Genomic DNA, 14,423 nt, shown 5'->3' with positions numbered 1-14,423 from the left:
CTTGCATAGTTTTAGCAAGTTCTCTTTATTTTAGGCTCTATTCCCTTTGAAATAAATACCAACATTCCATTTACCTTCTCTATTATTTGTTTAACTGGTATGCTAGCTGTTTGTGATTTATCCCAAGTAGCTTTTTGTAGTCTTTCTTAATTTATGTAATATTCAACTCCTCCATTCTTTATAAAATTGTATTCTCTCACATCCTCCCACACATTTTCCACCTGCCAAGTTTTTGCCACTCACTTAACCGTCTATCTTGCTCTGCAGACTCTTTGTATCATCCTCATCACTTGCCTACTCACCTATTTTCGCATGACTTGCAAACTTGCCTCTGGATCAGTGGTGCTGGAAGAGCACAGCAATTCAGGCAGCATCTGAGGACAGGCAAAATCGACGTTTCGGGCAAAAGCCCTTCATCAGGAATAAAGGCAGAGAGCCTGAAGCGTGGAGAGATAAGCTAGAGGAGGGTGGGGGTGGGGATAGAGTAGCATAGAGTACAATAGGTCAGTGGGGAAGGAGATGAAGGTGATAGGTCAGGGAGGAGAGGGTGGAGTGGATAGGTGGAAAAGGAGCTGGCTTGCCTGTCGTACATTTACTTCTTTGATCCAAGTCATTAACATATGTTATAAATAAGTGTGACATCAGCAGTGATCCCTGTGGTATTCCACGAGTTACAGGTTTTCACCAGAAAATGCCTCCCCTTAGCCAATTCTCCACCCATGATAATAACTTTTCCAGACTACCATGGGCTCTATTCTTACTAAGCAGCCTAAGGTGCGGTACCTTATCAAATGCCTTCTGGAAATCCAAATATGTTACATACGCTGTTTCCCTTTTCTGTATCCTGCTTGTTACCTCCTCAAAGAATTCTATAAATTTGCAAGGCATAATTTTCCCTTGATGAAGCTATGTTGACTCTGCTTGATTATATTACATACTTCTAAATGGTCTGGTTTTACGTCCTTTATAACTGACTCTACCATTTTCCGAATAACAGTTGTCAGGCTAACTGGCCTACAATTGCTTGCTTTTTGTCTCTTTCTCTTTTTGAATACAGAGTTACATTGGCCCTGTTCTAGAATCTAAGGATTCTTGAAAGATTTTTACCAGTGCATCCATCTCACTGTAGCCACTTCTTTTAACATCCTGGGAAGCATCCCATCAGGACCAGGTGACAGATCGGTCTTTCACCCTATTTGTTACCCTAGGACCTTTTTTCTAGTAATAGTTATCATATGCATTTCTTCCCTTTTTGCATCTTGATTATTGAGTATTTTTGGAATGCTTTTAGTGTTTTCTCCCATGAAGTCCGATACAAATTACCTATTCAATTTCTCTGCCATTTTCCGATTCCCCATTATCATTTCCCCAACATCATTCTCTAAGGGGAGCTATGTTTACTTTGGACTCTCTTTTCCTTTTCATATATTGAAAGAAGCTTATGTTATCTATCTTGATATTAGCGAATCATGCACAAATGTATTCAGATTCTCTGCATTTTAGAGCTTATCAATCTCTCATTTCAATAACATGCTTCTTTATTATTCTTCCTGCCAGTAAGGACAATTTCACATTTTCCCATATTATAATCCATTTGTCAGATCATTGGCCACTTACCTAACCTAGCTATATGCCTTTGTAGCCTTCAAGTGTCCTCTTCACGCCTACTTTCATAACACTGGCTGTGGCTGAGCTTATCTTGGTAAACAAAAGGACAAGTAATGGGGCAAGGTTTAAGCAGTAAACTTATCTTCTCCCTTTGTGGGGTTAAGGGTTAATTATAACTTTAAATATAGCTCCTGAACATGTGCATAAGATGATATGTTATCGTGACATCAGATTACATTGTACAGGATCCTTGGTCTGTAAGGTTACAGAAATGTTCTTTTTATATTGTGATGTTCAATAAAGCCCATCAATGTTCACTTGATGGTGGACCTGATCTTACTACATGGTGGTAATGTTGACAACACAAACAAAACCTGAGGCAAATAGCAAATCACAGAATCTGTACAATGTGGAAGCCAAAGACCATTCCACTCAGAACCACCCCCCACCCTACCCTGTCACCCTGCATTTCCCACGGCCAATCCACCTAACCTCCACACCTTTGGACTGTGCAAGGAAATTGGAGCAACCAGAAGAAACCCACACAGACACAGGTAGAACATGCAAATTCCACATAGACAGTTGCCTCAGTGGGGAATCGAACCCAGGTCCCCAGCACTATGATGCAGCAGTGCTAACCACTGAGCCACCATGTTGCCCCAAATATTGTGTGGAGTGAAGCCCAGCAGTAATACAAAGATATGGGTAAAGTACAAAGTGAATCCAGCCTAGGAATATGTGGAAAGAAAGTCAGAAAGATGGCTTATCAGCAACAGGGAGCATTGGATGAAGGACATCAAAGACAACCTAGGTACCATAGTGAGGGACACCAACACAATACTGACAGAATGTGCAAAAGGCATGCAGCAAGGAACACAAAAAGCTGTAAGAAAGCCAACCAATAGATTACTATAGTTGGAGATCTTTACAGAGAGAGAAAAATGTACAAGAAAGGAATACAAAAAAAAGTGCAGTAAAGTAAAAGAAATCAGTCACATTTGTCCACATATTGAGTACACTTGACCATGGACAAACTTTATCAGATCCTCTGGATTATGCACAGATTCCAGACCAGGCCTTGAATTGGAACAAATGGAACCCATGGTTTAGCTGATAGCACACTGCTTCAAGTATCAGTAAAAACATGGACAAAGGACAGATCAATTTACCGTTGTGTATGACTGTCAGCATTGGCAATACCATTTTTATTAAATAGGGCAAAAATAAAGAGATTGCAAAATATCATGATATATAACACAGGCTTTTGATTCCTGTTTTAGGCAAGTAAAACCATCTTGTACACCACAGTTTAAACAGAGCAACTAGGAGCCAGGGAAACCACTGATTCATTCATAAATATGTATCACCTCACAGACAACTGTTAATTTGGATCAATGAACAAAGTTCATATGGGACCATATAGCATTAGGGTTACTTGATGAAGCTTTATCTGAACTTTTACAATCTAAAGAAGATTTCACATTACTAAAACCATTGCAGATTACCAAACAGGTTAGTCTTCGCAAGGAGAACAGACCTTTGATCCAAGGGGGACAAAGAATAATTTGTTTCTCATCTCCTATGCAGGCAAGTTACTTGGTTGCTGATAAATTGAGGCCCTTGAATTGACTACGTTAGGGCCTAAATTGGTGATGAGTTGAGAATGTCTCACAAGGACCTTCCTGCCTGGCATTTAATGGCTGAGGTGGCAAGAAAGTGGTGAGTATCTCTCCATTATTGAAATGACGAGAGACTGATAAGCTCTAAAATGCAGAAAATCATTATATACCCTTCTCACAACTAACAGATGGGGCAAAACTGTATCTTCTGTAACAGAAAGTCCAAGTGCTGTCTCCTGCAGATCCTACTCACTGCTACAAATACTCTTGCACAGAAATACCAATTTTGATATATTAATGGTTTGTGGATAATGAATTTGAAACTGATATCTGAGCTTTGGACTCTGAACATTATTTTGAAATGGTGTTGGAGGATGATGCAGAATCACTGTGTGATTTTATGAAGTTTGACGATCATATAAAGCTTGGCAAATGGCAGAGTTTGATCCACCTTTTTGTATATACATATTTTCTCTTAACACTCAACTAAGCACTGCCCTCACTGTTCAATGTAGATTATTCTTCTGCAAAGCAGGTTGGAAATAATTTCAAGAAATGAATGGATGTCCTGGGTTAATGTTTACTAGGAGCCAAGAGATGGACTAACTGTGCGGTAAGACAGGAACAGAGGCGTGGAAAGGCATTAAACGGGCATAAGTCTTGTGTATACATCCAGCAAAAATTTCTTATTATAACAGAGGCAGCACTCTGCAGAGTATAATCTCATGAGCTGCTACGTTGCCTTGTATATATAAACTGCTTCTCCTAAGCTTTTCGATAAAGGGGAGAAACGATTCAGGTTTAAGTTAATGTAAAAAGGGAGCTTTTAATATTCATGGGTTCATACTAGTGGGTGGCACCGTGGCACAGTGGTTAGCACTGTTGCCTCACCGCGCCAAAGACCCGGGTTCAATTCCTGCCTCAGGCGACTGACTGTGTGGAGTTTGCACATTCTCCCCGTGTCTGCATGGGTTTCCTCCGGGCGCTCCGGTTTCCTCCCACAATCCAAAAAATGTGCAGGTTAGGTGAATTGGTCATGATAAATTGCCCGTAGTGTTAGGTGAAGGGATAAATGTAGGGGAATGGGTCTGGGTGGGTTACGCTTCGGCGGGTCGGTGTGGACTTGTTGGGCCGAAGGGCCTGTTTCCACACTGTAAGTAATCTAATCTAATCTATTCAGAGGAATATAGCAGCAGTGAGAATTAAAAATGGATGAACGTAAATCTTTAGAAGTGGAAGACAAACTAATAAAGTTGTAATGGAAAAAGTATGAGAGTCTGAATTTTATATCAAAAGGCGTGGAGTACAGAAATAAATGAGAATGCTATATTTGGGCAAAGGATATGTTAGATGTAGAATCAAATACTGCAACTGGTATTGTGTTCCTTTGGGATGTACGCCAAAACCAGAGGGAAGATGAAAAAAAGATTCACTAGAAGTAAGCGCATGCTTGCAATCATAGACATTGATGGTATGCAACTACTAATTATTTGGCCGCAATTGCAATAAGGAGCCACAGGCAACTGTCAGCTGAGAAAATATTAAAATGCAAAGAAACAAGTGTGTGCAGTGTTTAGTGACTCATTCTCTGAATTCCACAGTAGGAAGGGATAAACCACAAGGCCACTAAGAGCCAGCTTAGGTTTTAACATTACAAAACTAAATATTAACAAAGGGAGTTGTGTTTTTACAAGTTTAACACCAGGTTCATGGGAACAGACAGAGGTAATACTATTTTAGCACTGTCTACATTTTCTTTTGCAAAAAATATATTCGATTCATAAATTTCTATAAGTACATTAAAAGAAATACAACAAAAATACCATATTTTAATTTGAGAATTACACTGCTAGGTGTCTCCTTTCAAATGCAAAATTGGAACATATTTATAATTTCTGATCATATTTATTTTACATATTATAACAAAAGCTAAGAGGGCTTCTATAGGTTAAAAGTCCCTCAGTACATTATAGCAGAAAGTGGCCTTTCTTCACTGCGCCTCAGCAGTGGCTGTCCCAAGATTTAGTTCCGCAGCACAAGTTCTGGACCTTGTAATTTGCCAGTTTGCAACATTTGTTCAAAGGCAACTCTTTGCATGGAAGACTATCAAATTTCCGGCAGAGCAAAGAGTGTCTTCACCGAGTTGATGGTCTTGATGTTTGTCTCGGTGTGCATCCCAGGGAACAGCCCGTAGAGCACAAAGTCCTGTGTCATGGAGCTGCTAGAGATGAACTCCAACAAAAAAACACGTTTGTGAAAGTACATTCCAAAGAGACTGTGGCAGTCTCCATCTCAAGGGCAAGGTGCAGTGGCAGGGTCAATATACGCATGAAACGCCAGACAGGTAGTGCCCTTCTTGCTACCAGCTAGGGTATGCATTAGCACTTGTTGGAAAGTTTGGGCAATGAGACATTTTGCCAAATGATTTTGCCAATCTGCCTAAGGGAACTATCCAACAGGATTGGCCTTCTCCTTTCCCGCCTTTATGTGCGGACCACTCCCTGATGGGCTTGTGGTCAAAGGTGCTTTTCTATACAAAACCTTCTGCAAGGCACAATCCAACTACTTTCAGCATACCGTGGCATAGAGAGCAAACCATCCTTCACAACACTGGAGGCAGGTAGAACCACAGCATGTAGTGAGACTTTGGTGCTTGCATACTGCAAGTCTTTTCTAACACTGTTAATGAGTTGCACATTGAAAGCAAGCACAACTCTCATTGCTGCTAATGCAAATTACAAAGGACCTTCTCTCCATGATCCAACCTTTTGATAAACTGAATTGTGAATCAAAGAGAAACAAGTTTACTTTCCCCATTAACTGTATGCTGTAGCCCAAATTCTTGGTCTATATGCTGCAGCAGTAGAGATGGGAGTGGTGCTTAGTAATTTTCTTCTCATATGACATAGTGTTTATGCCAATTTGTTGTAATTAAATAACCTCAATTATTCCGTACACAGATTCCTAACATATCCATCATGGATGGAGCTCTGCTTTCTTCAAATGTCCCAGTTTGAAAAACTGGTCAACCCACACCAGGGGCAGAGGTTAGGAAAACTGGCCCAATGATTTTTTCCAACCTTGATCTATCTCCATGCGAACCATTCAGAAAGACTCTGCTGAATACTGCCACAGAACTGCGTGAATACTGCCACAGCCTTTCTCATTTCCAACCACAGTAATTTGTAATTCAAAGTTCCAATCAAACAGGAAAAATGAACTGAAATTCCAGGTACATATCAAAAGAGAAGACTATTCTTGTTGTACTCTTCCTATTTGACATTGATAAATTCATTACTAAACATATTGAACATACCTGTCTTTTCTTCCTAAAAAGGATAGTACGCCGAGCATCAAAGTGATCATTCCTCTCAGTATCTTCTGAAAAACCTATGCATTACAAAACATTTTTCATATTAACAATGTTTAATCAATATTTAGGGTTAATTACTCAATGAAATGTCAGTGGTCAGCTTTTAAAGTTGCTGTCATATCAGAATCAGAATCAGAATCAGTATTATCAATCACATCTGTCATTGAGATCAACTGCTGAACATACTGCTGGTGGTATATGAAGCAGTTTTTTTCTGAAAATGACTTTGAAACAGTGCTAGAATATTTTAATATAATAGTTATTTCAAAGAGTACTACTTTATGGTTTCTTTCTTCAAAATGAGAGAAATTGCTAGGAGGAATTAAAGTTAAAATTGAGTTGCTCCGTGTCTCACTCCATTACCACTCTGCAGCAACTCTAATCCAATTATTTTTACTGGTAGCTAAAGCATCTGTCTATTAAGTGGAAGTATTACTAATATTCACTAATTGGGATACAATGCTGTATATAGTTAGTCTTCCAGTATTAGCAACAGTAATTTCTAGTTGTATAAATTAATAATTTTCAAGAATGTATCATTTGAAAATGCACGGCAAAAATGCTTATTTTTTAAAAAAAGTATCTGCCTCCCATAATGTCCCTACCAAGTGGATGGACTAATGTATGGTTCCTTTTTCTCTGCTTTTCCAAGAGCAAGAAATTTTGTATGCATTAGGCCTGTGCTTCAAACAAAACCTTTGTGCAATACTGATCAATTTATCATTGGGTGGCCTGGCATGAGCATTTAGGCCACTGCTATTGAGTCAGGGGCATTTTATAAACCTTCTAGTGACTGCCAAAATAGATCTATTACTTTGGCTTGAGCCCCAATTTTCAGCATCCTCCAGCCTCCTGGTGCGGTGCACACTGCATGGTAAAGCACTGAAGCCGTTCTACCCCCAAGAGCTGTATACTCAAAGTCAGCAAATACTTAAGCGAGTATATGAGAAACTGTGAAGGTTCTATTGACTTTGTGCAGTGGTGTAAAATGCCAATAATAAAACAGCAGTTTATTTCACCTATCTGGAAGGAAGCCATGATATAGACTTCGTTTTTATTCAAATACAGGATAAATGCATTGCTGGCTAGGTCAGCATTTATTGCACATCCCTAATTACCCAGAGGGCTGTTAAGAGTCAACCACGTTGCTGTGGGTTTGGAGTCACATGCCAGCCAGACCAAGTAAGGGCAACAGTTTTCTTCCCTGAAGGACACAAGTGAACTAGATGGGTTCTTCCTTGCATTTGAGAACCGATTCACGATAATCATTAGACTCTTAACTCCAGATTTTTTTTATTGATCTCAAACACCAGCATCTGCCATAGTGGAATTTGAACCCATGTCGCTAGAACATTACTTGAGTCTCAGCATTAATAACCTAGTGATATTACTAGACTGTTACATTCCTATTGGGTTAAGCCACTGTATTACAGTACATAATATCAAATACAGTATATGTAATGCCAGAATTTCAACATACCCAATCAACTTTGATCTCATATATGTGCTCATGTGACTTTGGTGCAAAATTACTCTATCATGCCAATTAAGTCTTCACAAATGTGCTAAGGTTCTGTTTGATAATTCTGAAAGATACTGCACATCCTGGTGATCTTACCAAATTGTAGAAACTGCAAAGTAGTGTCATGGCCAATGATCTGGTAAACTAAATGCTGCTCAGTGTCATCCTGTGAAGGAAAAGGGAAACACAATTCTGAACAGAAATCAATACCTTCACTATGTCTGCATTAAAAATAGAACATTGAAAGTACACAGCAAGTCACTCAGCATCTGAAAACAGATTAACAACTTGAGGTTAACGTCTTGTCAGTGCTTTTCTGTTTTAGCAGAAAGCGAGGACTGCAGATGCTGGAGATCAGAGTCAAAGAGTGTGGTGCTGGAAAAGCACAGCAGGTCTGGCAGCATCCGAGGAGCAGAAGAATTGACGTTTTGGGATTAGCCCTTCATTAGGAAGGCCTTATGCCTGAAACGTTGATTCTCCTGCTCCTTGGATGGTGCCTGACCGGCTGTGCTTTTCCAGCACCACACTCTTTGACTTTTCTGTTTTTAGTTTTGATTTGAAGCATTTTATATTTCTCATGACAGCATTAGGACACAATTGTATATAACACTGTGTGATCAAAAGAAGAACAGAACAAATAGGACCAGAAGTAAATCTTTGCTTTCTTCAGCCTGCTACACCATTCAATCAGATCATGACTCATTTGATCATGGCGTTAACTCCACGTCCCAGTTGATCCCCATAACCCTTGATTTCTTCATGGATGAAAAGTCCAATAATGTTAAATACATTTAAATGCTTGGTGTTCACTGCTCTTGAGATTACAGAATTACAAAGATTAATAGCCTTCTGAAAACAAAAACACCTTCATGCCTCGAGCTTAAATGGATGGAATTTCATGCCACCCCCATACCAACCGTCCTATTATCCCTGTTGAATGAGATAGGGTGGTGAGCCATGAGTCTCCGCCGCCTTCCGATCCTGCCTAAGTAAGTCTATTGTGGAGAAGGCTTATAGTTGACCTTCTCAACTCTATGCCTATTGCAATTAATGCCGTCTTGAAGACGCCATTCCACCAGTTGCCATGAGGATATCCCAGTGGGGGGTGTGCATCAGGGCCTGATGGAGTGATCTGTTATCTGGAGGGCTCACCAATCAGGGCTATCCCCTCCCTTTCGCCCAGTTCTGCCTGCAATCCCACCCATCAGCCAGCAACACCTTCCCATGTCCACCTGTCATTTGTGTTTGAACTAATGTGGTTAATAGCTGCCATAAACTAAATTAAAAGAAAGTTACAGCAGAGAAAGAGGTCACATAACTACAGCAAGCTAGCTAGTATGGTGTGTATGGATGTATTTCTCCAGGCATTTTTTTTAACATAAAATTACCAAAAAAGTACTTACATTATCATTTTCTGTTTCCAGTTACCCATGACAATATATATGGTCAACAAAGAAAATTATAACATATGACCAGAACTGTCCTAATTTGAGTCTGTCCTACTTTCATCAAAGTCTGCACATGCATTTCAACCATTACCTCTCATATGTTCAGGTTGTTTAATAACATGCATGCAAGCTATCATTGTCAGTTTGTCTCATATTTGCTTGTTCCTTCCCTGAAAAGGGTCACTCCCATGATGATTATTTGATCAGAGTAAGATGCTCCTCTTTCTGATTAAGAAAATAGGAAAATGATTAGGCCATTCAGCCCATTGAACCTGACATATCATTCAACATTGTCATGGCTGATCATCCAATACCTTTACCCCACACTATCGTCCTGTCCCTTATATGTCATCAGTGTCTAGAAATCTGTCAATCTCTAATTTAAACATATTCAAAAACTGATTGTTCATAGTCCCTTGGATAGAGAATTCCAAAGGCTCGCAACCCTCTGAGCAAAAATAATTTTCCTTATCTTGTTCTTAAGTGACTTAGTCCTTATTTTGTCCCATGGTCCCAGACTCCCCAATATGGAGAAACACCTTACCAGCATACGCCATAAAATCCATACAGAGTGGAAGTAGGTCATTAGGCCCAACACGTCAACCTTGACTCTCTGAAGAACATCCCACCCAAACTCACCCCACCTACCCTATCACTGCATTTCCCATGGCTAATCCATCCAATCTACATATCCCTGGACACTATAGGCAATTTAGCATGGCCAATCTACCTAACCTGAACATCTTTGAGTTGCAGGAGGAAATCCACGCAGACACGAGGAGAACGTACAAATCCCATACAGTCACCCAAGACTGGAATTGAACCTAGGTCCCTGGTGCTGTGAGGCAGCATTGCTAACCACTGAACCATCATGCTGCCCTGTGTAATCCTTTTAAGTATTTTGTAGGTTTCAATGAGATTACCTTCCTCCTTTGAAATCTTAGAATATTCAGACACTATTTCCCTCTCCTGAGAAAAGACCAAAGTTTCACATAGTACACCAGATGTGTTCTAACCAAGATTAAAGGAAAAATGAAGTAAGGTTTTACTACTCATGTACTCAAATCTTCTTGAGATAAATACTATCATTCCATTAGCCTTCCTAACAGCTTGTCATGCCTGTATGTCAGCCTTCCATGGTGTACTGATGAGGATATCAAGCTCCATTTGTACATGCACACTTTTCAACCTACAATTCTCAACCTCTTACCATTTACAAAATATTCTGCACCTTGGTCCTCTAAACAAAATGAATAACCTCACATTTTTTCCACACTGTATTACAACCATGATGTTCTTGTCCACACACTAGATCTGTCCAAATCCGCTTGAAGCCACTTTACATTTTCCTCTCAAGACACATTCCCGTCTGGCTTTGTCTCATCCACGAATTTAGAAATAATCCATTCTGGATTAACATCTAAATCATAAATATATATTGATAACAGCTGGGGCCCAAGTACTGATCCCTATTAGTCACAACCTGCTCATATGAGAATGTTCTATTAATTCCAACACTTGGTTTTCCACCTGATGCTTAATCCATACCAGTATTTTCCTTTCATTTTAAGTGCTCTAACCGGGGCAGCACGGTGGCTCAGTGGTTAGCACTGCTGCCTCACAGCACCAGGGACCTGGGTTTGATTCCAACCTCGGGCGACCGTCTGTGTGGAGTTTGCACGTTCTCCCTGTGTCTGTGTGGGTTTCCTCCCACAATCCAAAGATGTGCATGTCAGGTGAATTGGCCATGCTAAACTGCCCATCGTGTGATGTGCATAAGTTAGGGGTAAATGTAGAGGAATGGTTCTGGGTGGGCTACTCTTCAGAGGGTTGGTGTGGACTTATTGGGCCAAAGGGCCTGTGTCCATACTGTAGGTAATCTAATCTAATCTAAGTTTGCTAATCAATCTCTTGTGCAGAAATTTATTAGAAACCTCCTGAAAATCCACAGTACCAGAATAAGAATGTCTGGATATACTTGTACAGGGCTTTGGTGTGATGACAGCTGAAGCAGTGAATGTAGGTTTGCTCGCTGAGCTGGAGGGTTCATTTTCAGACGTTTCATCACCATACTAGGTAACATCTTCAGTCTGTCTCCGGATGAAGCGCTGCTGATGATTCCTACTTTCTATTTATATGTTTGGGTTTCTTTGGGTTGATGATGTCATTTCCTGTGGTGTTACCCCAGGCAAGGTTGACTTCCACCACACCCCCACCCTCCACCATCCTCCTCCCCCTCCCAATTAGCCACCCCTAAGAAAAATTGGTAGCACAAAGCAGGAAAAGTACATAAAACCTCTTAAATTTTGAGTGTAAAGCCCTGGGATCGAGATGAAGTGCTCATGCCTGAAAGATCGATTCTCCTGCTTCTCGAACACTGCCTGACCTGCTGTGCTTTTCCAGTGCCAAACTTTTCGAGTCTGATCTCCTGCATCTGTAGTCCTCACTTTCTCCTATTTCTGTCTTATGGTCTGTCAGCCCGTCTCCAAATGCTGAAGGTCAATTGGAGGCAGTCCCAGCAGTGCTGCTAGGAATAATATACAATGCTTGGACCATACCTATATGAAAGAATATACTGAAATAGAATTGAATTGGTTTCTAGTGTGCAAAGATTCACTAGAGTGGCTCCTATAATTACGAGGCTCTCTAATGATGACAGGCTGAGTAGTTGGAGTTCAGAAGAATGATAGATCATCCCATTTTCAATATACAAGACTTTGAATGGTAGACATTGGAAGGTTGATTTCTCTGCCTGGAGTATCTAAAACATGAATGGGGCCCACAGTATTATTATGAAAGGTCAAATACTTAGGTCAGAAAAGAGAAGAAATTTATTCTGCATTGCTGAACTGAGATATGTCAGTGAAGCCTTTAAGGAAAAATGCAAGAATGCCAAATTTCTAACAGTCACAAGAATTTATATTACAGGAGAGAAGGAATGCTGACTGATTGACAAGTTAACTCTGATTAGCTAAGGTGAAAGCAGCTGTAGGTTCTCCAAGTTTCCAGGTAATTAAATGATCGCAAGGCTGGAAGACATTCCTTTTAGAGAGAATGCGTCATTATCTATGAATGCATGTTAGTTCTGGAAAGCATAAATAAGCTTGACTGATTATCTTATACTGGTTGTTATTTTAGCAATTCGTGCACTCAAGAATGTTCAGCAAGTGCAGCCTAATCATGGAATTACATCCATTAGTAGATTTTTGTTTTGTACTTTGCAAGCGCAGCTGATTGAAAAGATTCAGTACTCTCCCTATTACAAATAACAAATGAAAACTGCAATTCGATTCAATCAGCCATTGCTGCAACACATGGCATAAGTCCCTGACATTACAATGGTACTAAAATTAATGCACACCATTACTCAATTGTGTGTGGGCAAAGTATCTTTTTAAGACAGATGGCAGCATCTTTTTAGTGAACAATACTATTAATGTAACCGCTGAATAGTTGCAGCTTTAAACACGTTGCCGAGCCTGTTCTAATGTTTAGATAATTTGCTTCTCCAGAGTTAATGGGACAGTTTTTAGGTCTTTAGCCCATTCACCAGTTCGCAAATTCACAGTGAATTTTCTGATCAGGACACGGTGGCTCTGTGGTTAGCACTGTTCCAGGGACCTGGGTTTGATTCCAGCCTTGGGTGACTGTGAAGTTTGCATGTTCTACCATGTCTGCATGGATTTCCAGTGGATTCTCCACTTTCTTTCCAAAGGGAAAACAGAGTTAACATTTCGAGTCCAGTGACCAGTTTTCAGAACTAAAAAAGTTATTTACCTTCCCAATATCTGTTACCCTTAGCTAGTTTGGCCAATATGTAACTCCTGACTCACTCCTGACACATAACTGCTGTCTTAAGTCATCTAGCAAGCCACTCAATTCAAAATGGGCAATGAATTTGGGCTTTGCCAATCTCAGTCCACCGCACTGAAGGTAAATTAAATACATAATTACAGAATTGAAGAGCATATTATTTGATAAGGTGAATCATAAAATCATTTGGGAGTGATAAATTAATGTAAGGCACAAAAGAATTGGGTAAGATCATTCTAAGCACCGAATTGAGGCCTCAACACCAGCTGGTGTTGACTCAAATGAAGCACTAAACAGCAAAGTGCCTCATGACTTAACAACTAGCACAAGTATACAGGTTTGATTCTGAATCTCAAGAGTGATAAAAGTAACTTATAGGTCCTGGCAGTATAAACCTCTTCAAGGTTAAAATGCTGCGCCTGTACAGTAATAGATGTAAATTACAGATAGAGATTGTTAATCTTCGAACTGACCACTGTTTAGCAGCTAAAAAAATTCCAAATGAATCACGAAGCATTGCAGTAACAATAAAGAAAATGTTGTAACTCAAACTGATTATCATTCAACTTGTGGGTGAAATATCTCCCAGACTGAGTAGGAGTCATTTTTTGAAAGCCTTGTTTATAATGTAGTGCGACAGAAGTACAATTTACATTTACAATTTGACTGAGGTCAGAGATCAGAGCAAATTCAATGTGGTCATTATTTTCACTGGAATAACAGGAGTGAAATTTTCATCAAATCTATAATAGAGAAGAAACAGACTGTCCTTTGCAGGCGTCTAGGGCAGGTGCGGGTAGGGGCAGTGGTCTCTTTTTTTTGTTCATGTGGGCATCAATGGCTAGGCCAGCACTTACTGCCCATCCCTATTTGTCTAGATGGCAGTTAAAAGGCTACCACAGTGCTGTGGCTCTGCAGTCACATATAGGTCACATGAGGTAAAAATGGCAGCTTTCCTTCTCTAAAGGGCATTAGTGAATAAGATGGATTTTTCAACAATTGACAATGGCTACACTGTTGCACTGTTAGACTAGTTTATT

The 14,423-nt window shown here is 40.0% G+C and overlaps 1 protein-coding gene across 7 annotated transcripts in view; it reads right to left on the bottom strand.

Annotated features, from left to right (window-relative positions):
• adam22 (ADAM metallopeptidase domain 22) overlaps window positions 1-14,423 on the bottom strand; it is a 364,949-nt gene that overhangs the window by 186,633 nt on the left and 163,893 nt on the right. For all 7 annotated transcript variants that reach the window (XM_043690347.1, XM_043690348.1, XM_043690350.1 and 4 more), the window contains exons 7-8: window positions 8,219-8,288; window positions 6,544-6,617 (exon numbers count right to left, since the gene is read on the bottom strand). In XM_043690347.1, coding sequence (XP_043546282.1) covers window positions 6,544-6,617; window positions 8,219-8,288 — 144 coding nt within the window. The remainder of the gene's footprint in view (window positions 1-6,543; window positions 6,618-8,218; window positions 8,289-14,423) is intronic.

This window comes from Chiloscyllium plagiosum, chromosome 5 (assembly GCF_004010195.1).
Source record: "Chiloscyllium plagiosum isolate BGI_BamShark_2017 chromosome 5, ASM401019v2, whole genome shotgun sequence".
Taxonomy (NCBI): Eukaryota; Metazoa; Chordata; class Chondrichthyes; order Orectolobiformes; family Hemiscylliidae; genus Chiloscyllium; species Chiloscyllium plagiosum.
This window is presented reverse-complemented; position numbering and strand designations above follow the sequence as displayed.